The following is a 17,558-nucleotide window of genomic DNA, read 5'->3' as shown; positions in this document are numbered from 1 at the left end:
TATTCAAAAAAAGCTTGAAGGATCTTGTAGTACCAAAAAATTAGGGTTTTTTTTAAAGCCCAAAAACAACAAGCCCACAATAATGGTGTTATATCAAAGGAATACAAGGAGCCAAATGAAAGAGTTCCTAATGGCCAAAGCTGGAACAACTTGAGCAAAATTGCATTATAACCCAAAGTATAAAATAAATGTCCAGGAGAGACTCAAAATGGTAGCAGGATAGGTAGAAACCACCCTCCTAAGGCCAAACTGGAATTACAACTAAATTATAGAAAAATCATCCTGAATAACCAACTGAACATTGGCTGGACAGAAGCCAAGGACTTATGGAAAAAACCACATCACCACATCAAGATTGGTAGAAAGTATGGAGGTGCAAGAGGACAAGCTGGGCTCCCACAGACAGCAGCTAAAGTTCTAAAAGGGTATTTTCGCATCTGGGGGGTCCCCCCTTAAAAGTATGGGGTCTAAACCCCAAACTGGGCTCCCAGCCTAGAGCACCAGCACAAGGAAAGGAACCCAAATAACACCCAGGTGTGAAAGCAGTGGGGTTTCTGTCCACTAGGAAGAGATAGCTAGAGAGGCAGAGAGCCTCTTAAAGGATCAACACACAAAATTTCATTCATAGACACTTACCCTGGGCTCCAGCAGAGAGAGGGCAGAGCAGACTAGAGCTAAATAATCTGGGGTCAGTGGCTCTGGGGAGTGAGCTGAAGGGTCAGCCACCAGTCATTTCCCGTACTGCAGAAGCCATCTTTCTCCAGCAAAGCACTCCCATCCATGCAGCATCAGCCTAGGGGAAGCAATAGCCCCATCCACAGGAATCCCTCTGAGCCCAACCTCTGGAACTTAAGCTGGGCTGCTGAGCAGTACCACTGGAAGCACTTTCACTAAGAAAGTGAAAGAAAGTGATTAAAGCTAATAGAAAGCCTGCAGGCAAAGACATATCTCTGTGGGACTTTGAGACTTTAGTTGACCTTGCCCTGGGCCCAGTACTGGTAAAAGCTGGCCTTGGTGCACAGCTTGGTTTTTTTCTGCACTCATGCAAGTCCAGCAGAAGGAGATACAAGCTGTGGGTCCCTGATAGCTCCAAACAGGTTGTCCAAGGCCAGTCACAGGCAGTATTTGACATATGCTGCACCAGAGTCTTTGCAGATCTACCTAATACACAGAAAAAAACACAAAGAGGTGACAAAAATGGGAAGACAAAGAAATGGGCCCCAAATGAAAAACCAAGAGAATTCTCCAGAAGAACTAAATGAAGTAGAGGCAAGCTACTTGTCAGATACAGCATTTAGAGTAATGATTATAAGGATGTTCAACAGAATGAAAAAATAAATGTCCACAAAATAAATAATGAAATAACAAAATTAATCAGAAAGAGGAGACGGAACTCCAATGAAGAAGAATTTCAATAATTTATGCAGCTATTCTGCACTTACATAGCTATTCCACATCTTACTTGTGGACTGTGTTTAGTAACTTCTTTCCAAAGAGCACAGGGTGGAAAGGGGAAAATAGAATAACTTTATAGTTGGAGAAACCTAGCAAGGTTTCAAAAGTAGTAAGTCCTGCTGAGAGTGTGATATGACTTGATAAAAATGGCACTTTACCTCTGTGGTTTTCCTCCCCAAAGTCCCAAATCCTAGCCTAATCATGAGAAAAACACCAGCCAAGATGCTCCTAAGGACATAAAACAACTAAATGTATTGTGGTATCCTGGATGGGATCCTGACAATTAAAGGACACTAGGTAAAAAGTAAGGAAACCCAAATAAGTTTCAGATTTTATGTAATAATAGTGTATCAATACTGGTTCATTAATAAATAATGACTGCATAAAATTATTACACTGTCTGGTAAGACTATATATATATATACATATATATATACATATATATATACATATATATATATTATTAAAATAAGTGACAATAGCAGCATATTGGTTGGGAAGTTAGCAAATGCATTATCCAGGGGTAGAAAAGTATTCAATTGTCTATGGTATATATTATTTATCCAGTGATAATAACAAAATTTTATGATGGTGAAATGCTTATAATTTTCTATTTGAAAAAAACTATCTGCTAAGAACTATATTTTTTATAGGTAAGACTAATATGGCCTCTGTNGATATGACTTGATAAAAATGGCACTTTACCTCTGTGGTTTTCCTCCCCAAAGCCCCAAATCCTAGCCTAATCATGAGAAAAACACCAGCCAAGATGCTCCTAAGGACATAAAACAACTAAATGTATTGTGGTATCCTGGATGGGATCCTGACAATTAAAGGACACTAGGTAAAAAGTAAGGAAACCCAAATAAGTTTCAGATTTTATGTAATAATAGTGTATCAATACTGGTTCATTAATAAATAATGACTGCATAAAATTATTACACTGTCTGGTAAGACTATATATATATATATATATACATATATATATTATTAAAATAAGTGACAATAGCAGCATATTGGTTGGGAAGTTAGCAAATGCATTATCCAGGGGTAGAAAAGTATACAATTGTCTATGGTGTATATTATTTATCCAGTGATAATAACAAAATTTTATGATGGTGAAATGCTTATAATTTTCTATTTGAAAAAAACTATCTGCTAAGAACTATATTTTTATAGGTAAGACTAATATGGCCTCTGTAAGCTAGGTCAGTATATGATCTTGGAAGTCCAAGCAATGAATCTTGCTTTATTATTTCTTAAAAAAAATTTAAGATTTATTGATTTGAGAGAGAGAGGAAGGCAGAGAGAGTGTGTGTAACTCATCAATTTGTTGTTCCACTTATTAATGCATTCATTGGTTGATTCTTGTATGTGCCCTGACCAGGGATCAAACCTTCAACCTTGGTATATCAAAACAATGCTCTAATCAACTGAGCTACCCAATCAGGGCTTGGATTTGGTATTTCTTTATGCTTACAAAATACAAGATGCATTGCAAAAACAATCTATCCTTTAAAAAAAACTCTTCAGGTTTCCAGCTCTGCTTCTGAATTTATAAATTTTAATTTATAAACAATTTTTAGGGAAAGTAGTGTTCCTCTCAAGAACAGAATGGAAATCTTAAATTCTCAACTGTAACATGGTTGCCATATCATATCACTAGTTAAATGATACCAGTTAAATGAAGGAAGACATTGACATGAGATTTTTTTAACATTTCATAGAACACTAAGATTTGTGTTTTTCTTTCCCAGGGGTTAAATTTGAATGTAATGTTTCAACCATACCTCAGAGAGTGTAAGTTGATATTTCACAGCTATTTAATCCATTCATTCAAAAACAGTAGTTCAAATGTTCAAATATTTATGCTTTGTAGGCAAATTTCAATGCAAAAGAGTCACCTTCAAGACAAATTATAATAAAACTTTATAATTTAAGACAAAAAGAATCCAAAAGAACCTATGCACCCTGATGTTCATAGCAGCACAATTTACAATAGCCAAGAACTGGAAGCAACCTAGATGCCCATCGGTCAATGACTGGATCACAAAACTATGGTACATTTACACAATGGAATTCTATGCTGCAGAAAGGAAGAAGGAGCTCCTACCCTTTGCGACATCATGGATGGAACTGGAAAGCAAATGCTGAGCGAAATAAGCCAGGCGGTGAAAGACAAATACCATATGATATCACTGTTAACAGGAATCTAAACAACAAAACAAACAAGCAAGCAAAATGTAACCAAAGAAACTGAAATACAGAATGTGCTGACAAGGTACAGAGGGGAGAAGGGAGAGAATCACAGGGGGAAAGGGGAAGGACTCACATGAACAAGTATAAAGGACACATGGACAATAACTAAGGTGGGGGACGGAAATGGGAGGGAGGTGGGGAGCACTGGGGCAGGTGCAGGGCTGGGAATACAAGACAGAAAATTGTACTTGAACAAGAATGTTTAAAAAAAGACAAAAAGAGAATTTTTTAAGCAATAAGAGAAAAATACTTTTGCATACAAAAGAACTCCCATAGGATATCAGTGAAATTTTTACAGGAATATTGTAAGCCAGGAGAGAGTGGACTCATATATTCAAAAAGCTGAAAGAGAAAAAACTGCCAACCAAGAGTATTTTACCCTGCAAAGTTGTCCAGAAATGAAGGCAATATTAAGACTTTCCCAAATAAACAAAAGCTGAGGGAGTTTATCACCAATAGATCTGCTGTGCAAGAAATGCTGAAAGGAGTTCTTTAACTTGAAATGAAAGGATGCTAACTGGAAAAATTAAAACATAGGAAAATATACAATACACATTGGTAAAGGTAAGTATATAGCCAGATTCAGAACACTCTAATAATATAATATAGTGGTATGATAACCACTTAACTCTAGTATAAGGGATATGAACAAAAGTTTTGAAACAGCTGTAGCTACAATAATTTTTAATGAATATGCAATAAATAAAAGGCATAAATTGTAACAACCAAAACATAAAATAGAGAGTAGAGTCTTTGTACATGATCAAAGTTAAGTTGTTATCAGCTTAAAATAGACTGTTGTATTTATAAGATGTTTCAAGTAAGCCACAGGATAACCACAGGACAATGACTAAAAACTATAGTAGATACACCAAAACCAAAAAAAAAGGAATCGAAGTCCACCACTATACCATTATGGGAAACTATCAATTCATAAAGAAAGATAACAAGAGAGGAATAAAGGAACAAATGATGTATAAAACAGCCAGAAAATAATTAGTACACTGGCAATAGTAAGTCCTTACCTATCAATAATTACTTTAAATGTAAATGGATTACATTCCCCATTCAAAAGGCATAAAGTGGCTGACTGGATTAAAAAAATAATAATACCCAACTATACACTGTCTCCAAGACATTTACACTGCCTTTGAGAACACACATAAGCTCAAATCGAAGAGATGGAAATATATATTCTACGCAAATGGGAAACAGAAGAAAAGAGAAAGCAGGGGTAGCTACATTCATATCAGACAAAATGGACTTTAAGTAAAAAATACTGTAATAAGAGAAAAAGAAGGTCATTATATAATGATAAAGGGGCCAATTCATCAAGAAGAAATAACGGTTATAAATACATAAGCACCCAACATCAGAGCACATAGTACACAAAGCAAATGCTAACAGATCTGAAAGAAGTCATGGAAAACACTACAGTACCAGTAGGGGACTTCAGTACCTCACTTTTGTCAAGGGATAGATCATCTAGACAGAAAAATCAATAAGGAAACATTGAATTTAAACTATGCTTTAGGCCAAATGGAAATAACAAATACATTCAGAACATTCCATCCAATGACAGCAGAATGTACATTATTCTCAAGTGCACACGGAACATCCTTAAGGACAGATCATATGTTAGGCCCCAAAACAAGTCTTTGAAAATTTCAAGACTGAAATCATATGCAGTATTTTTTCTGACCACAACAGTCCAAAACTAGAAATAAATAACAGGCAAAAATATGGAAATTTTATGTATATGTGACAATTAAACAACACATCCCTGAAAACCAATGGGTCAAAAGTGAAATCAAAAGGAAATTTTTTAAATCTCAAAAAACACTGAAAGTGAAAACACAACATACCTAAACCTATGAAGTTTAGCCAAAGCAGTTGTAAGAGGCAAATTATAGCAATAAACAACTACATTAAGAAAAACAGTCTCACCCAAATAGAATCTAAAAACCAAACACATAGGCTCTCATTCTGGTGGTTGCCAGATGCAGGGGGTGAAGGAGAAGTGAAATGCTTGAAGGTTAAGGTACAAACCTGCAGTTATAAAATAAATGTCAGAGGAAGTAATACACAGCCTGGTGATTGCAGTTAACAAGACTATATTGTATGTTTGAAAGTTGCTGAAAGAGTAGACTTTAAAAGATCATCACAAGAAAAAAAATTGTAACTATGTATAGTGATAAGTGTTAACCAGATTTATGGAGATTATTTCACAATATGTACAAATGTTTAATTATTACACTGTACACCTAAAACTAATATAATGTTATAGGTTAATTATACCTCAATTTAAAATTAAATTAATTTAAAAATAAGTGTTTAATAAGTGAATTTAATTAACAAATGTTCAGTATGAGAGTTGGGAAGATATTTCTAACTAAGCCTGGTTTTTAAAATCTATAAGAAAAAAAATAAACATATTTTAATATAGTAATTTAAGTACACTTTTACATGGCAAAATATGCTATAAACAAATTATAAAAAAGAAAAAGATATTTTAATATAGGCAAAAGATATAAGATAATATTTGTATTTTACAGAGAATTTTCCCAAACTGAAAAACAAAAAAGTTACAATTAAAGACTGAGCAAAGAATTTAATTAATAATTTTTTAAAAAATACAAATGAGATTATGCTCAAATTCATTGGTAGTATATAGGAATAAAATTTAAATAACAATGAGATGTCATTGTATACAGATTTGTTTTCAAAAGGTAAGATCACTATTTCTTTTGGGGACAAAAGGGAGAGTGCTCACAATTTGTTGATGGAATTTAAAAGTACTACAAAAGACTTGAACAGTAACCTAACAACGCATCTTAAAATTAAATTATTGATAATTTTTTATGCAATTCCACATCTGAAAATTATTTTGTAGAAATAAAAGAACGTGAATTTTAAAAATATGTAAAATGATAGCATAGAGTGTTTAATGAGAAATATGTAAAATGATAGTACGGAATAGTACAAATGAATAACCAAGTATATAAATGATACACCTACACTTGAGAGTGCTGTACAGCTATTAAAAGGATCGGATTTCACCCTGGCTGGTGTAGCTCAGTGGATTGAGCATGGGCCTGTGAACCACACGATCAAGGTTCGATTCCCAGTCAGGGCACATGCCTGGGTTGCAGGCCAGTTCCCAGCAGGGGACTCATGAGAGGCAACCATACATTGATGTTTCTCTCCCTCTCTCCTTCCCTTCCCCTCTAAAGATAAATAAATAAAATCTTTTCTAAAAAGTATCAGATTTGTAGGAATTTCCACATGAGACTGGTAACTGAAAAATATAAAATTAATTTTCATCTATGCTATAATAAACTTTCTAAAAGAAGCAACCCACTAGGTGTACACATTTATGTGACTGTAAATAAAATGTGAAAGGAAAAAATTACAAGGGTTTTCTTTTTTTTTAAAGATTTTCTTTATTTATTTATCTTTAGAGGGGAAGGCGAGAGGGAGAGAAACATCAATGTATGGTTGCCTTTCGTGCGTCCCCTGCTGGGAATTGGCCTGCAGGGAACCGGCCTGCAACCCAGGCGTGTGCCCTGACTGGGAATCGAACCACGATCCTCTGGTTCGCAGGCCCACACTCAATCCACTGAGCTACCCCGGCCAGGGCCTACAAGGGTTTTCTATAGAAAGCTGACAGGGGGCGCTACTGTGCCTNCCACTAGGTGTACACATTTATGTGACTGTAAATAAAATGTGAAAGGAAAAAATTACAAGGGTTTTCTTTTTTTTTAAAGATTTTCTTTATTTATTTATCTTTAGAGGGGAAGGCGAGAGGGAGAGAAACATCAATATATGGTTGCCTTTCGTGCGTCCCCTGCTGGGAATTGGCCTGCAGGGTACCGGCCTGCAACCCAGGCCTGTGCCCTGACTGGGAATCGAACCACGATCCTCTGGTTCGCAGGCCCACACTCAATCCAAGGGTTTTCTATAGAAAGCTGACAGGGGGCGCTACTGTGCCTGCAGGAAAACGGGGGTGGGGTCAAGTCAAGGTTTTTTAAAAAGAAACATGAACCTTTAAAAAGACATTTGTATTTAAAAAATGTATGCTCTTTATAACAAAACATGTATGTAGGTTTATTATAAATTGTAAAAATAAAGAGCTTTACATTTTCTATACTGTCTTCATTTAAATGAGTTTTTTTCAAAATGTTTAAGTATTTACAAGTGCTGGTTTTTGCGAATGCTTACACACACACTTACCAACCATTAAGAATACAATAAAACAAAGAATTAGTGTTATTGACAATTTATACTGATTCAGACTGAGATTTCAGTCTGAAGAATAAGTCAATAAATCTTGCCAACAACACTCACTAAATACCATAAAAATGACTAGCATTATTAAAAAATAACCTTAAAATTGACATTGGAGAATCTTAAACCAAAAACTGAGGAAGGCGAAAATAGACAACTTTAAACAGGAGCTCACCTCTTTCAAATGCTCTAAATCTGCTTCTCGTTCACCTGTTCCCTCTGAGGAAATCGGACAAGGAGGAAGACTGGGGCTGAAGGCCATGAGGTCCGTCTTAGGCGGCCCCTCCCCAGAGCACACCCTCTGCCTCCTCTGCTGAGAGTACGACCAGCTCCCCACTGCGCTCGAGCACGCGCACGCGCTCTCGGTGGGCGGGGCCGAGCACCGCAGCGTCGTGTACAGCAGCAGCGTGAGCACCAACAGGCTGGACACTGCGCAGGTGGCGATGATCAGGTACACGTTCACATCCACCAGTGCCAGCTTTGGGTCCGTGGCCTCCTTCGACAACCGAGACGAGATCTTCGAGGCCTGGCCATTGTCCACCAGCGACAGCAGCACAGTGGCCGTGGCCGCCAGCACCGGCTCCCCGTGGTCCTTCACCAGCACCAACAGGCGCTGGCGAGGTTCGTCCGCCTCTTCCAGGACGCGCGTCGTGCTGATCTCGCCCGTGTACAGCCCCACGCGGAATGGGCTGCGCGCACCACCCGCCGCCGCCTGCAGCTCATAAGACAGCCACGCATTGTAGCCAGAGTCCGCGTCCACCGCGCGCACCTTCGCCACCACGTGGCCCGCGCCCACAGACCGAGACACCAGCTGGCTCACAGCGCCGCCCCCGCCGCCCGCCCCAGGAGGCAGCAGCGCGGGCGCGTTGTCGTTCTGGTCCAGCACGAACACCTGCAGCGTCACGTTGCTGCCCAGAGGCGGCACGCCCGCGTCGCGCGCGCTCACCTGGAACTGCAGCAGCTCCAGCTCCTCGTGGTCCAGAGGCTGCAGCGCGAACACCTTGCCGCTCTCCGCGTGCACCGACACGTAGCTCGACAGCGCACGCTCGCCCACCCGCCGCTCCACCAGCGAGTAGGACACCAGCGCGTTCTCCTGCGCGTCCAAGTCCCGCGCGGACACCGTGAAGATGTGGCAGCCGGGTGGGTTGTTCTCCTTGACGAACACCGTGTACTCGGGCTGGGCGAACGTGGGCGTGTTGTCGTTCACGTCGGCCACCTCCACGGACACGCTGGCTGTGGCCGACAGCGGAGGCGAGCCCCCGTCCCGCGCGGTCACCACAACTGCATAGTCCGACACGCTCTCGCGGTCCAGGGCGCTGTCCAGCACCAGTGAATAGTAATTCTTGAAGGTGGACACCAGCTTGAAGGGAACGTGGGGTATTAATGAGCAGGTCACCTGCCCGTTAGCGCCAGAATCGTGGTCGGACACGCTGATCAAGGCAATGAGGGTGCCCACCTGAGCATCCTCTAGCACAGGGAGTGACAGAGAAGTGATGGTAACTTCTGGGGCGTTATCGTTTATGTCTAGTATTTCCACCAAAACGGTACAATGACCGGCCATTGGAATATTCCCCTGGTCAATTGCCTCTATGGGTATTTCATAGAACTTCTTTTCTTCAAAATCCAGTTTACCTTTTGTCTTAATTTCTCCACTGTTGGGATTTATAATGAATGCATTCAACACTGCAGGCGATACAGGCCTTCTAAATGAGTAGATTATGTCTCCATTTATACCATCATCAGGATCTGTGGCATTTAGCTGGAACACTAATGTTCCATTAAATGCGTTCTCTACAACTCTCACCTTGTAAATGAATTTGTCAAATTGTGGGGCGTTGTCATTTACATCCAGAATTGTGATCAGCAGCTGAACTGTGCCAGTCAGCTGGGGTTTACCTCCATCACTGACGGTCAGTAATAACCTATGTTCCTGAATTTCCTCTCTGTCCAAGGATTTCCTCAACACAAGTGATAACGAAGACGTTTGCTCAGGATTGTTTTGTGTGTCCAAAGCGAAATAATCGTTGGGATCGATTTGGTAGGTCAAGGCTGAGTTTACTCCAATATCTGCATCGGATGCGCCATCTAGTGGAAACCGAGTTCCTGGGGGTCTAGATTCTGCAATGATAAGTCGTTTCTTATATTCAGGGAACACGGGCGGGTTGTCGTTAATGTCCTTCACCTCCACCTCCACGTGGAAGACCTGCAGCGGCCGCTCCACGACCACCTCCAGGTGGAGGCTGCACTCCGCGCTCCGCCCGCACAGCTCCTCGCGGTCGATCCGAGAATTCACAAACAAAATGCCATTCTGCAGATTTACCTCCAGCAGGTTCCCGCGGCTTTTGGACGCCACGCGGAACAGGCGCGGCACCAGCTCCGCCAGCTCCAGCCCCAGGTCCTGCGCGATGCGGCCCACGAAGGTGCCGTGTTTGGCCTCCTCGGGGACCGAGTAGTGGACCTGGCCGCTCCCCACCTTCCAGACCGCGAGGAGCAGAAGCGAGATCAGCAAACGTCGGGCTCCCGGGGCTCCTCGCCAGGAAAACAGCATGGTGCACTCAAAACACCTCAGAGATACCTTAAGTGTATAGAATAGCACATCTCAAATGGACCCTCAAGATCCAATTTTACGGCCTTCTATTGTGGGAGGATTCGCTAGAGGTTTTCTACCGTATGCCAAATTTTCTGCAGGAAGGAAGCAAAGGCTTTTTCTTCAGGGAAACGTTTTCAGTGAAGAGCGACACCATGCGCATGAATGTGTAAGTGTAAAATGATTCCGTTTTCGCGCTTTCCATTAATACAGGGGTTTTTTTTTCTTGCATTTCGTGACGATTTTCACTGCAGATACGTAATCGAGGATTAAATGTTTTTCTTCCAGAAACAGTAAATTACTAAACTCTACTTAGCGTTGAATGTTAGTTGAAATTTGATCGATGAGTTTTCTTTTCCACAGGTATATTTTTGCATGTGTAAAACTTCCATGCAGAATTTTAAGAGGGGGAACACTCTACAGTCGCTTTTGGAAATCAGCCTCTAATTCTGTGAAGCTTTGAAGGTTTTGGTAAGAATGTCCTTTTCCTGTAATATTTTTTGAGATCTGCTCACACAACCACCATCGACTCCACATGGAAGCATGACCAATTACATAATAAAACAGATGAACATGGAAAAATAATGGTGAGCAATAAACCAGATTTTAACTAAGTATGTCATGTTTATAAATTCCCCCAAATATATCATGAAATGTGGATTTGTATTTGAATTAAGTGTCTAATGTGGGGGGGGGTTATATGGGAGTGTATGCATAAACACAGTCATATAGACCATTTTGCTATAACAATGCTTTGAAGTTCTGGATTCTCTTTGTATAAAACATGCAAAGAATGAGCATGCCAAGAACTATGTGCTTGATAGAATTTAAATTACTATTAATAGGTTAAGCTTCCCTCTTCCTTTCCCCATCTTACACCATTACTGGGGAATATCTTACTATTATTTAAATCGATTGATTGATTTTCAATCAGCAACAACTGATTGACAGAGATGTTAACAAGGAAGAGAGGAAAGGGACTCTTACTTTTGTCTATTGTTATAACTACCTTTACCAGGCCCCAAAGTTCCAGGCCAAATAGTGCCATGAAAGACATAGAATAGCTCCCATAATTCTCTGATCTGTTCTGTGCACAACTCTGCAAGAAATAATAGTTGGGTTCACTTCTATATCTTTGGTCTACTTTGAAAATATGGGTAAAGTATTTGGTATTCTCTTCCCTTCATCATCCTCTCCTGCTCCATTACTTTTATTGACATAGCTTTACTCTTATAATGGGAATAATCCCTTGATTCTTTCTAATTATTCTTGTTTATTAGGCCCCACCTTATCTCACTTATCTTTCCACCTAACCTGGACTACCAAGTCAGCCATTTAAAGCACCCTCTTCCAGGCACACGCCCACTTATACTATTACTCTTCTAACACTTTCTCTAGCTTCCAACACGCAACCTAACTATCCATTTTCTCCATTCTTCCTGTTGAGCTTCTCAGTATAAGATAGGCACTTAACCATGATGACAATATTCTCCACAGGTTTACTCTCACTTTTGCCTCAGTACAGCCCTAAGATGAAAATAAAGATTAATTATTCCTTCATGCTTACAGAGGTTCTTTCATATTCTTCTCCCTCTCATCTCAAATTCCCAACCTCATTCTCACCAGCTCTCTCTCGGATGATTTACCCTAAGAGGTAAATTCTATTCATCAACATAAACTCAACAGCTCTCTTCTCATATCAACATTTTTTATAGTCTCTATTTTCATTCCCTACCAAGGAAAAATGTTCCCCACTTTTCATGCCAACCATACACTCTTTTAAAATTATTTTATATTTCATTCTCCTTCAGGTTTTTTATGTTAATCCTCATTCTTTTTCTGCCTATTTCATGCTCAGAACCTTCTTTACTTGATTCTTTCTCTCATACTCAAATGTCTTTAACTAATACATATACATATGCATATATGTATACTTTTGAAAAAAAGGCCTGTTCCTTCATCTCCTTCTAACATTTACTTGATACATTGCACTTTGAGTTTTATTTCGGGTGTCAACCATCTTATTATGATTTTAAGCCTACTATAATAGATTCAGTGGTGACCCTCCAAAAGATATACCCACATCTTAATCCCTGGAACCTGTGATATTTCTTTATATAGCTCCCCCTCCCAAAACATGATTAGATTAAGGATCTTGAAAGGAGGCATGGATCCTAGAGTATACAGGTGGACCCTAAAGTATAGCCACATGTATCCTTTTCAAACAAACATATGGAGGAAAAGAATAAAAGGCAATGTGACCACAGAGGCAGAGACCAGAGTGGTGTGGTCAAAAGCCAAAAAACTCTGACCTCTATCAGAAGCTGTAGGAGACAACAGATTTCCCCTTTGAACTCCAGGCCAAGTACGGCCCTGCCAACACTTTGATTTTGAATCTCTGGCCTCCCCAAACTGTGAGGAAACAAGTTTTTGTTGTCTTAAGCCTCCCAGTTTTTGGTAATTTGCTACAGTAGCCCCAAGAACATGCCTACCCATCTAAATTATTTACTTGAATGCATTGCTTTTTGTTTTTCTTTCTTTAATTTTTAAAATTTATTGATTGGTTTTAGAGAGAGAAAGGAAGGGGAAGAGAAATTGATTTCTTGTCCCACTTATTGAGGCCTTCATTGGTTGCTTCTCTTGTATGTGTCCTGAGCAGGGGTTGAACCCACAACCTTGGTGTATTGGGACAATGCTCTAACTAACCGAGCTACCAGGACAGGGCTACTTTTCATTTTTCCATCTCTTTTTGGTGATTTTGTTTCTTCATGGATGTATTTTTTCCCCAAGAGAATGATTCACAAGTGCACATCTGTAATCTCCCAAGTTCCAGATCCATATTTCCAATCCACTATTCTCCTAGAACCTCAAGGGTAATTATTTTTTAAATGTTCCTCTCCATTCCCTGGCTTCACAAACAACACAACCTGTTTCTCCAACGATATTCTACATCTTGGTGAAGACAATCTCATCTGCCCAAGTGACCAAACTAAACAAGTTATTGTCATCTGCTTTTGTATTTTTTATTATCATTGTATTGAGTCGGTCATTATCTGGCTGCTTCTCCTTTACCCATGCCTCTTCCACTTGTTTCCCTTAATCCATTTCAACTGTCATAATTTAAGTCTTCATTACTGGATACCTACAGTATTGTAAAGATTATTTATTAGCTTTCCTTCTTTCAGAATCTCCCCTGCTCCAATCCTTCAAGTACACATTCACTAGAGCAGAGAGCAAACTCTGCTAAGCCTCTGTACCACCTTCCTGTTGAAAGGTTAGCCATCCGCCAGGCACTCTTCAATGAAACATTGCCTAGTCTCTGGAGCCCATCCCATCTCCTACAAGGGAGGGAATCACCCAAGCAGTTTATTTAATACCATATATTCACTTCAAAAGTACTGATCAAGCATGTTCTATTCCATGGCCTGAACAAATATATGTGAGAGAGTAGTAGGCAAAAGGCAAGAGAGCTTGATGTCTTCACGACCAGGGGGAGGGGTTTAAGGCTTACTCTCTAGTGGAAGAGAGTCCCTGGGTATTTTTGTGGAAGGAAGTTGCAACATGTAAAATGCACTTAGAACATTCACTTGATAATAGTCTCAGAGAAAGAACATGTCATAGTGGCTCTCGACCTTCCAAAACAGCGTTTGAGCCGCTTCAAACTTTCTCTGTAGCTTAATATTTGGGTTTCTGATCAGAAAAAATGACCATGATAAATATTCTACTGGTATATTAGGGCTGATATGACAATTAAGTGAGATGATTTGATAATTAAATGACATAATCCAATTAAATACTTAACACAGGTCCTGGAAAATAATAAGAGATCAGTAAGTATTCTGAGACTTTTTTGACTAAAAATGTCATTAATTGTAAGGTGCATCATTACTTATGTGCCACCAAAGAAGTAAAGCAGCTAGATAAATTATTATAAACCATCAATTATAAGATGCACCCTGATTTTGGTGATTATAACATGTTAAATATGAAATGACTTTATTATATTGTATGTAAATAAAGATATTATAATAGTCAATTCTGCTTGAAAGAAAGAAGGCACTTGTGTGAACAATAACAAAATAATTCATGTTAGAATTAATGATATATAATTATTATTGATATAATATATGGAAGAGCATTGTTCTGAGATGCAAATGGTGATCAAGGAGGCTATTTTACAAGTCTGTGCACATAAAAAAAGCAGTAAAAGAATCTAGTTGGTGATATCTGGAAACTCTTTGTATTCATCTTCCAAATTTTTTGTATTCATGAAACTAAGCTCAAATTAAAAATGAATTTAAGAGTTAGCAAACACCTAGACAGTTTTATTGTAGGGGACTACCATTTTCAAGACCAATCATTCATAGATGATAGGAAAAATAATAGAACTAGCAATAGAAATGTTCATGGCATGGTGATCAATGGCCTCTAGGTCATCTATATACTTTATTCGTCAAGACGTGAAAAACTGCCCAGATACGTGAAAGGTCAAGTGACTAAGAATGATGATGCCACAGAAGTGAAGATTTTGACAGTTTAAAGGATAGCATGGGGGCGGAGGGAAGGAAAAAGAATGTATGTATACCCTAATAGAAAGTTCTTAAGAAGAAACAAATACATATCAATAACTTACTTCACTGGAAAAATTTAAACAATCCTTTACTGACTGTGGCAGACTGGGGCTGGAGGCCATGAGGTCCGTCTTGGGCGGCCCCTCCCCAGAGCACACCCTCTACCTCCTCTCCCGCAAGTACGACCAGCTCCCCACTGCGCTCGAGCACGCGCACGCGCTCTCGGTGGGCGGGGCCGAGCACCGCAGCGTCGTGTACAGCAGCAGCGTGAGCACCAACAGGCTGGACACTGCGCAGGTGGCGATGATCAGGTACACGTTCACATCCACCAGTGCCAGCTTTGGGTCCGTGGCCTCCTTCGACAACCGAGACGAGATCTTCGAGGCCTGGCCATTGTCCACCAGCGACAGCAGCACAGTGGCCGTGGCCGCCAGCACCGGCTCCCCGTGGTCCTTCACCAGCACCAACAGGCGCTGGCGAGGTTCGTCCGCCTCTTCCAGGACGCGCGTCGTGCTGATCTTGCCCGTGTACAGCCCCACGCGGAACGGGCTGCGCGCACCACCCGCCGCCGCCTGCAGCTCATAAGACAGCCACGCATTGTAGCCAGAGTCCGCGTCCACCGCGCGCACCTTCGCCACCACGTGGCCCGCGCCCACAGACCGAGACACCAGCTGGCTCACAGCGCCGCCCCCGCCGCCCGCCCCAGGAGGCAGCAGCGCGGGCGCGTTGTCGTTCTGGTCCAGCACGAACACCTGCAGCGTCACGTTGCTGCCCAGAGGCGGCACGCCCGCGTCGCGCGCGCTCACCTGGAACTGCAGCAGCTCCAGCTCCTCGTGGTCCAGAGGCTGCAGCGCGAACACCTTGCCGCTCTCCGCGTGCACCGACACGTAGCTCGACAGCGCACGCTCGCCCACCCGCCGCTCCACCAGCGAGTAGGACACCAGCGCGTTCTCCTGCGCGTCCAAGTCCCGCGCGGACACCGTGAAGATGTGGCAGCCGGGTGGGTTGTTCTCCTTGACGAACACCGTGTACTCGGGCTGGGCGAACGTGGGCGCGTTGTCGTTCACGTCGGCCACCTCCACGGACACGCTGGCTGTGGCCGACAGCGGAGGCGAGCCCCCGTCCCGCGCGGTCACCACAACTGCGGTCCGGGGCGCTGTCCAGCACCAGTGAATAATAGTTCTTGAATGTGGACATGATTTTGAAGGGAACGTGGGGTATTAATGAGCAGGTCACCTGCCCGTTAGCGACGAAATCATGGTCAGAAACGCTGATCAAGGCAATGACAGTGCCCACTTGAGCATCTTCTTGAACTGTTAATGACAGGGAAGTGACCATTACCTCGGGTGTATTGTCATTCTGATCTAGAACTTCCACCAGGACCGTGCAGTGACCTGCCATGGACAGAATCCCTTTGTCAATGGCATTAACGTGAATTTCTTATTCATTATTCTCTTCAAAATCCAGTTTCCCAAAAATTCTGATTTCAACTGTTTCTGGGTGTACTGAAAACATACATTTTTTGCTCACTGGCAAAATCATTCTGATTCCATAGGAAATTTCTCCATTCAGTCCTTCGTCTAGATCAGAAGCATTTAGTTGAATCACTCTCGTGTCGTTGGGGACATTTTCAAACAGCACTGTTCTGTAGCAGGGCTTGTCGAACACTGGAGCGTTGTCATTCATGTCCAGGATGCTTATTTGTACAGGAGCAGAGTTTGTTCGCTCCGGTTTACCGCCATCCAAGGCGGTCAGCAATAAATTACGTTCTGGCATTTCCTCTCTATCCAAGATCTTGGGAAGGATCAGTTCAGGCAATATACTTTTATTGTCTTTTGTCATTATGTTAAAAGTGAAATACTCATTTAGACTTAAGCTGTAAGTCAGAAGAGAGTTTACCCCGATATCCGCAGCAGAAGCGCCCTTTAGAGGAAAATGAGAGTCCGGAGGTGCAGATTCAGAAACCTTTTGAAGGTTTCGAGTACCTTTTGTTCTCCAGCGAACACCGGCGGGTTGTCGTTAATGTCCTTCACCTCCACCTCCACGTGGAAGACCTGCAGCGGCCGCTCCACGACCACCTCCAGGTGGAGGCTGCACTCCGCGCTCCGCCCGCACAGCTCCTCGCGGTCGATCCGAGAATTCACAAACAAAATGCCATTCTGCAGATTTACCTCCAGCAGGTCCCCGCGGCCTTTCGACGCCACGCGGAACAGGCGCGGCACCAGCTCCGCCAGCTCCAGCCCCAGGTCCTGCGCGATGCGGCCCACGAAGGTGCCGTGTTTGGCATCCTCGGGGACCGAGTAGTGGACCTGGCCGCTCCCCACCTTCCAGACCGCAAGGAGCAGAAGCGAGATCAGCAGACACCAGGCATCTGGGCCTCCTCGCCTTGTAAACACCAT

At 41.8% G+C, this 17,558-nt stretch overlaps 2 protein-coding genes across 2 annotated transcripts in view; both read right to left on the bottom strand.

Moving 5' to 3' along the window:
* Window positions 1-10,645, bottom strand: part of LOC118998204 (protocadherin alpha-C2) — a 104,042-nt gene extending 93,397 nt beyond the window's left edge. Inside the window, exon 1 of the mRNA XM_037062241.1 lies at window positions 8,177-10,645. Within this exon, the coding sequence (XP_036918136.1) occupies window positions 8,177-10,549 (2,373 nt within the window). The 5' untranslated portion in view covers window positions 10,550-10,645. The remainder of the gene's footprint in view (window positions 1-8,176) is intronic.
* Window positions 10,646-15,209: 4,564 nt separating this feature from the next.
* LOC118997295 (protocadherin alpha-12-like) lies at window positions 15,210-17,558 on the bottom strand. The gene is given in 3 exon segments (XM_037060894.1): window positions 15,210-16,302; window positions 16,304-17,120; window positions 17,123-17,558. Coding segments are annotated over 3 exon segments (2,346 nt in total).

Source organism: Sturnira hondurensis, unplaced genomic scaffold, assembly GCF_014824575.4.
Source record: "Sturnira hondurensis isolate 20B ecotype Veracruz unplaced genomic scaffold, ASM1482457v3 Scaffold0001120, whole genome shotgun sequence".
NCBI classification, from domain to species: domain Eukaryota; kingdom Metazoa; phylum Chordata; class Mammalia; order Chiroptera; family Phyllostomidae; genus Sturnira; species Sturnira hondurensis.
The sequence above is the reverse complement of the archived record's forward strand: the minus strand, read 5'-3'. Positions and strand labels throughout refer to the sequence as shown.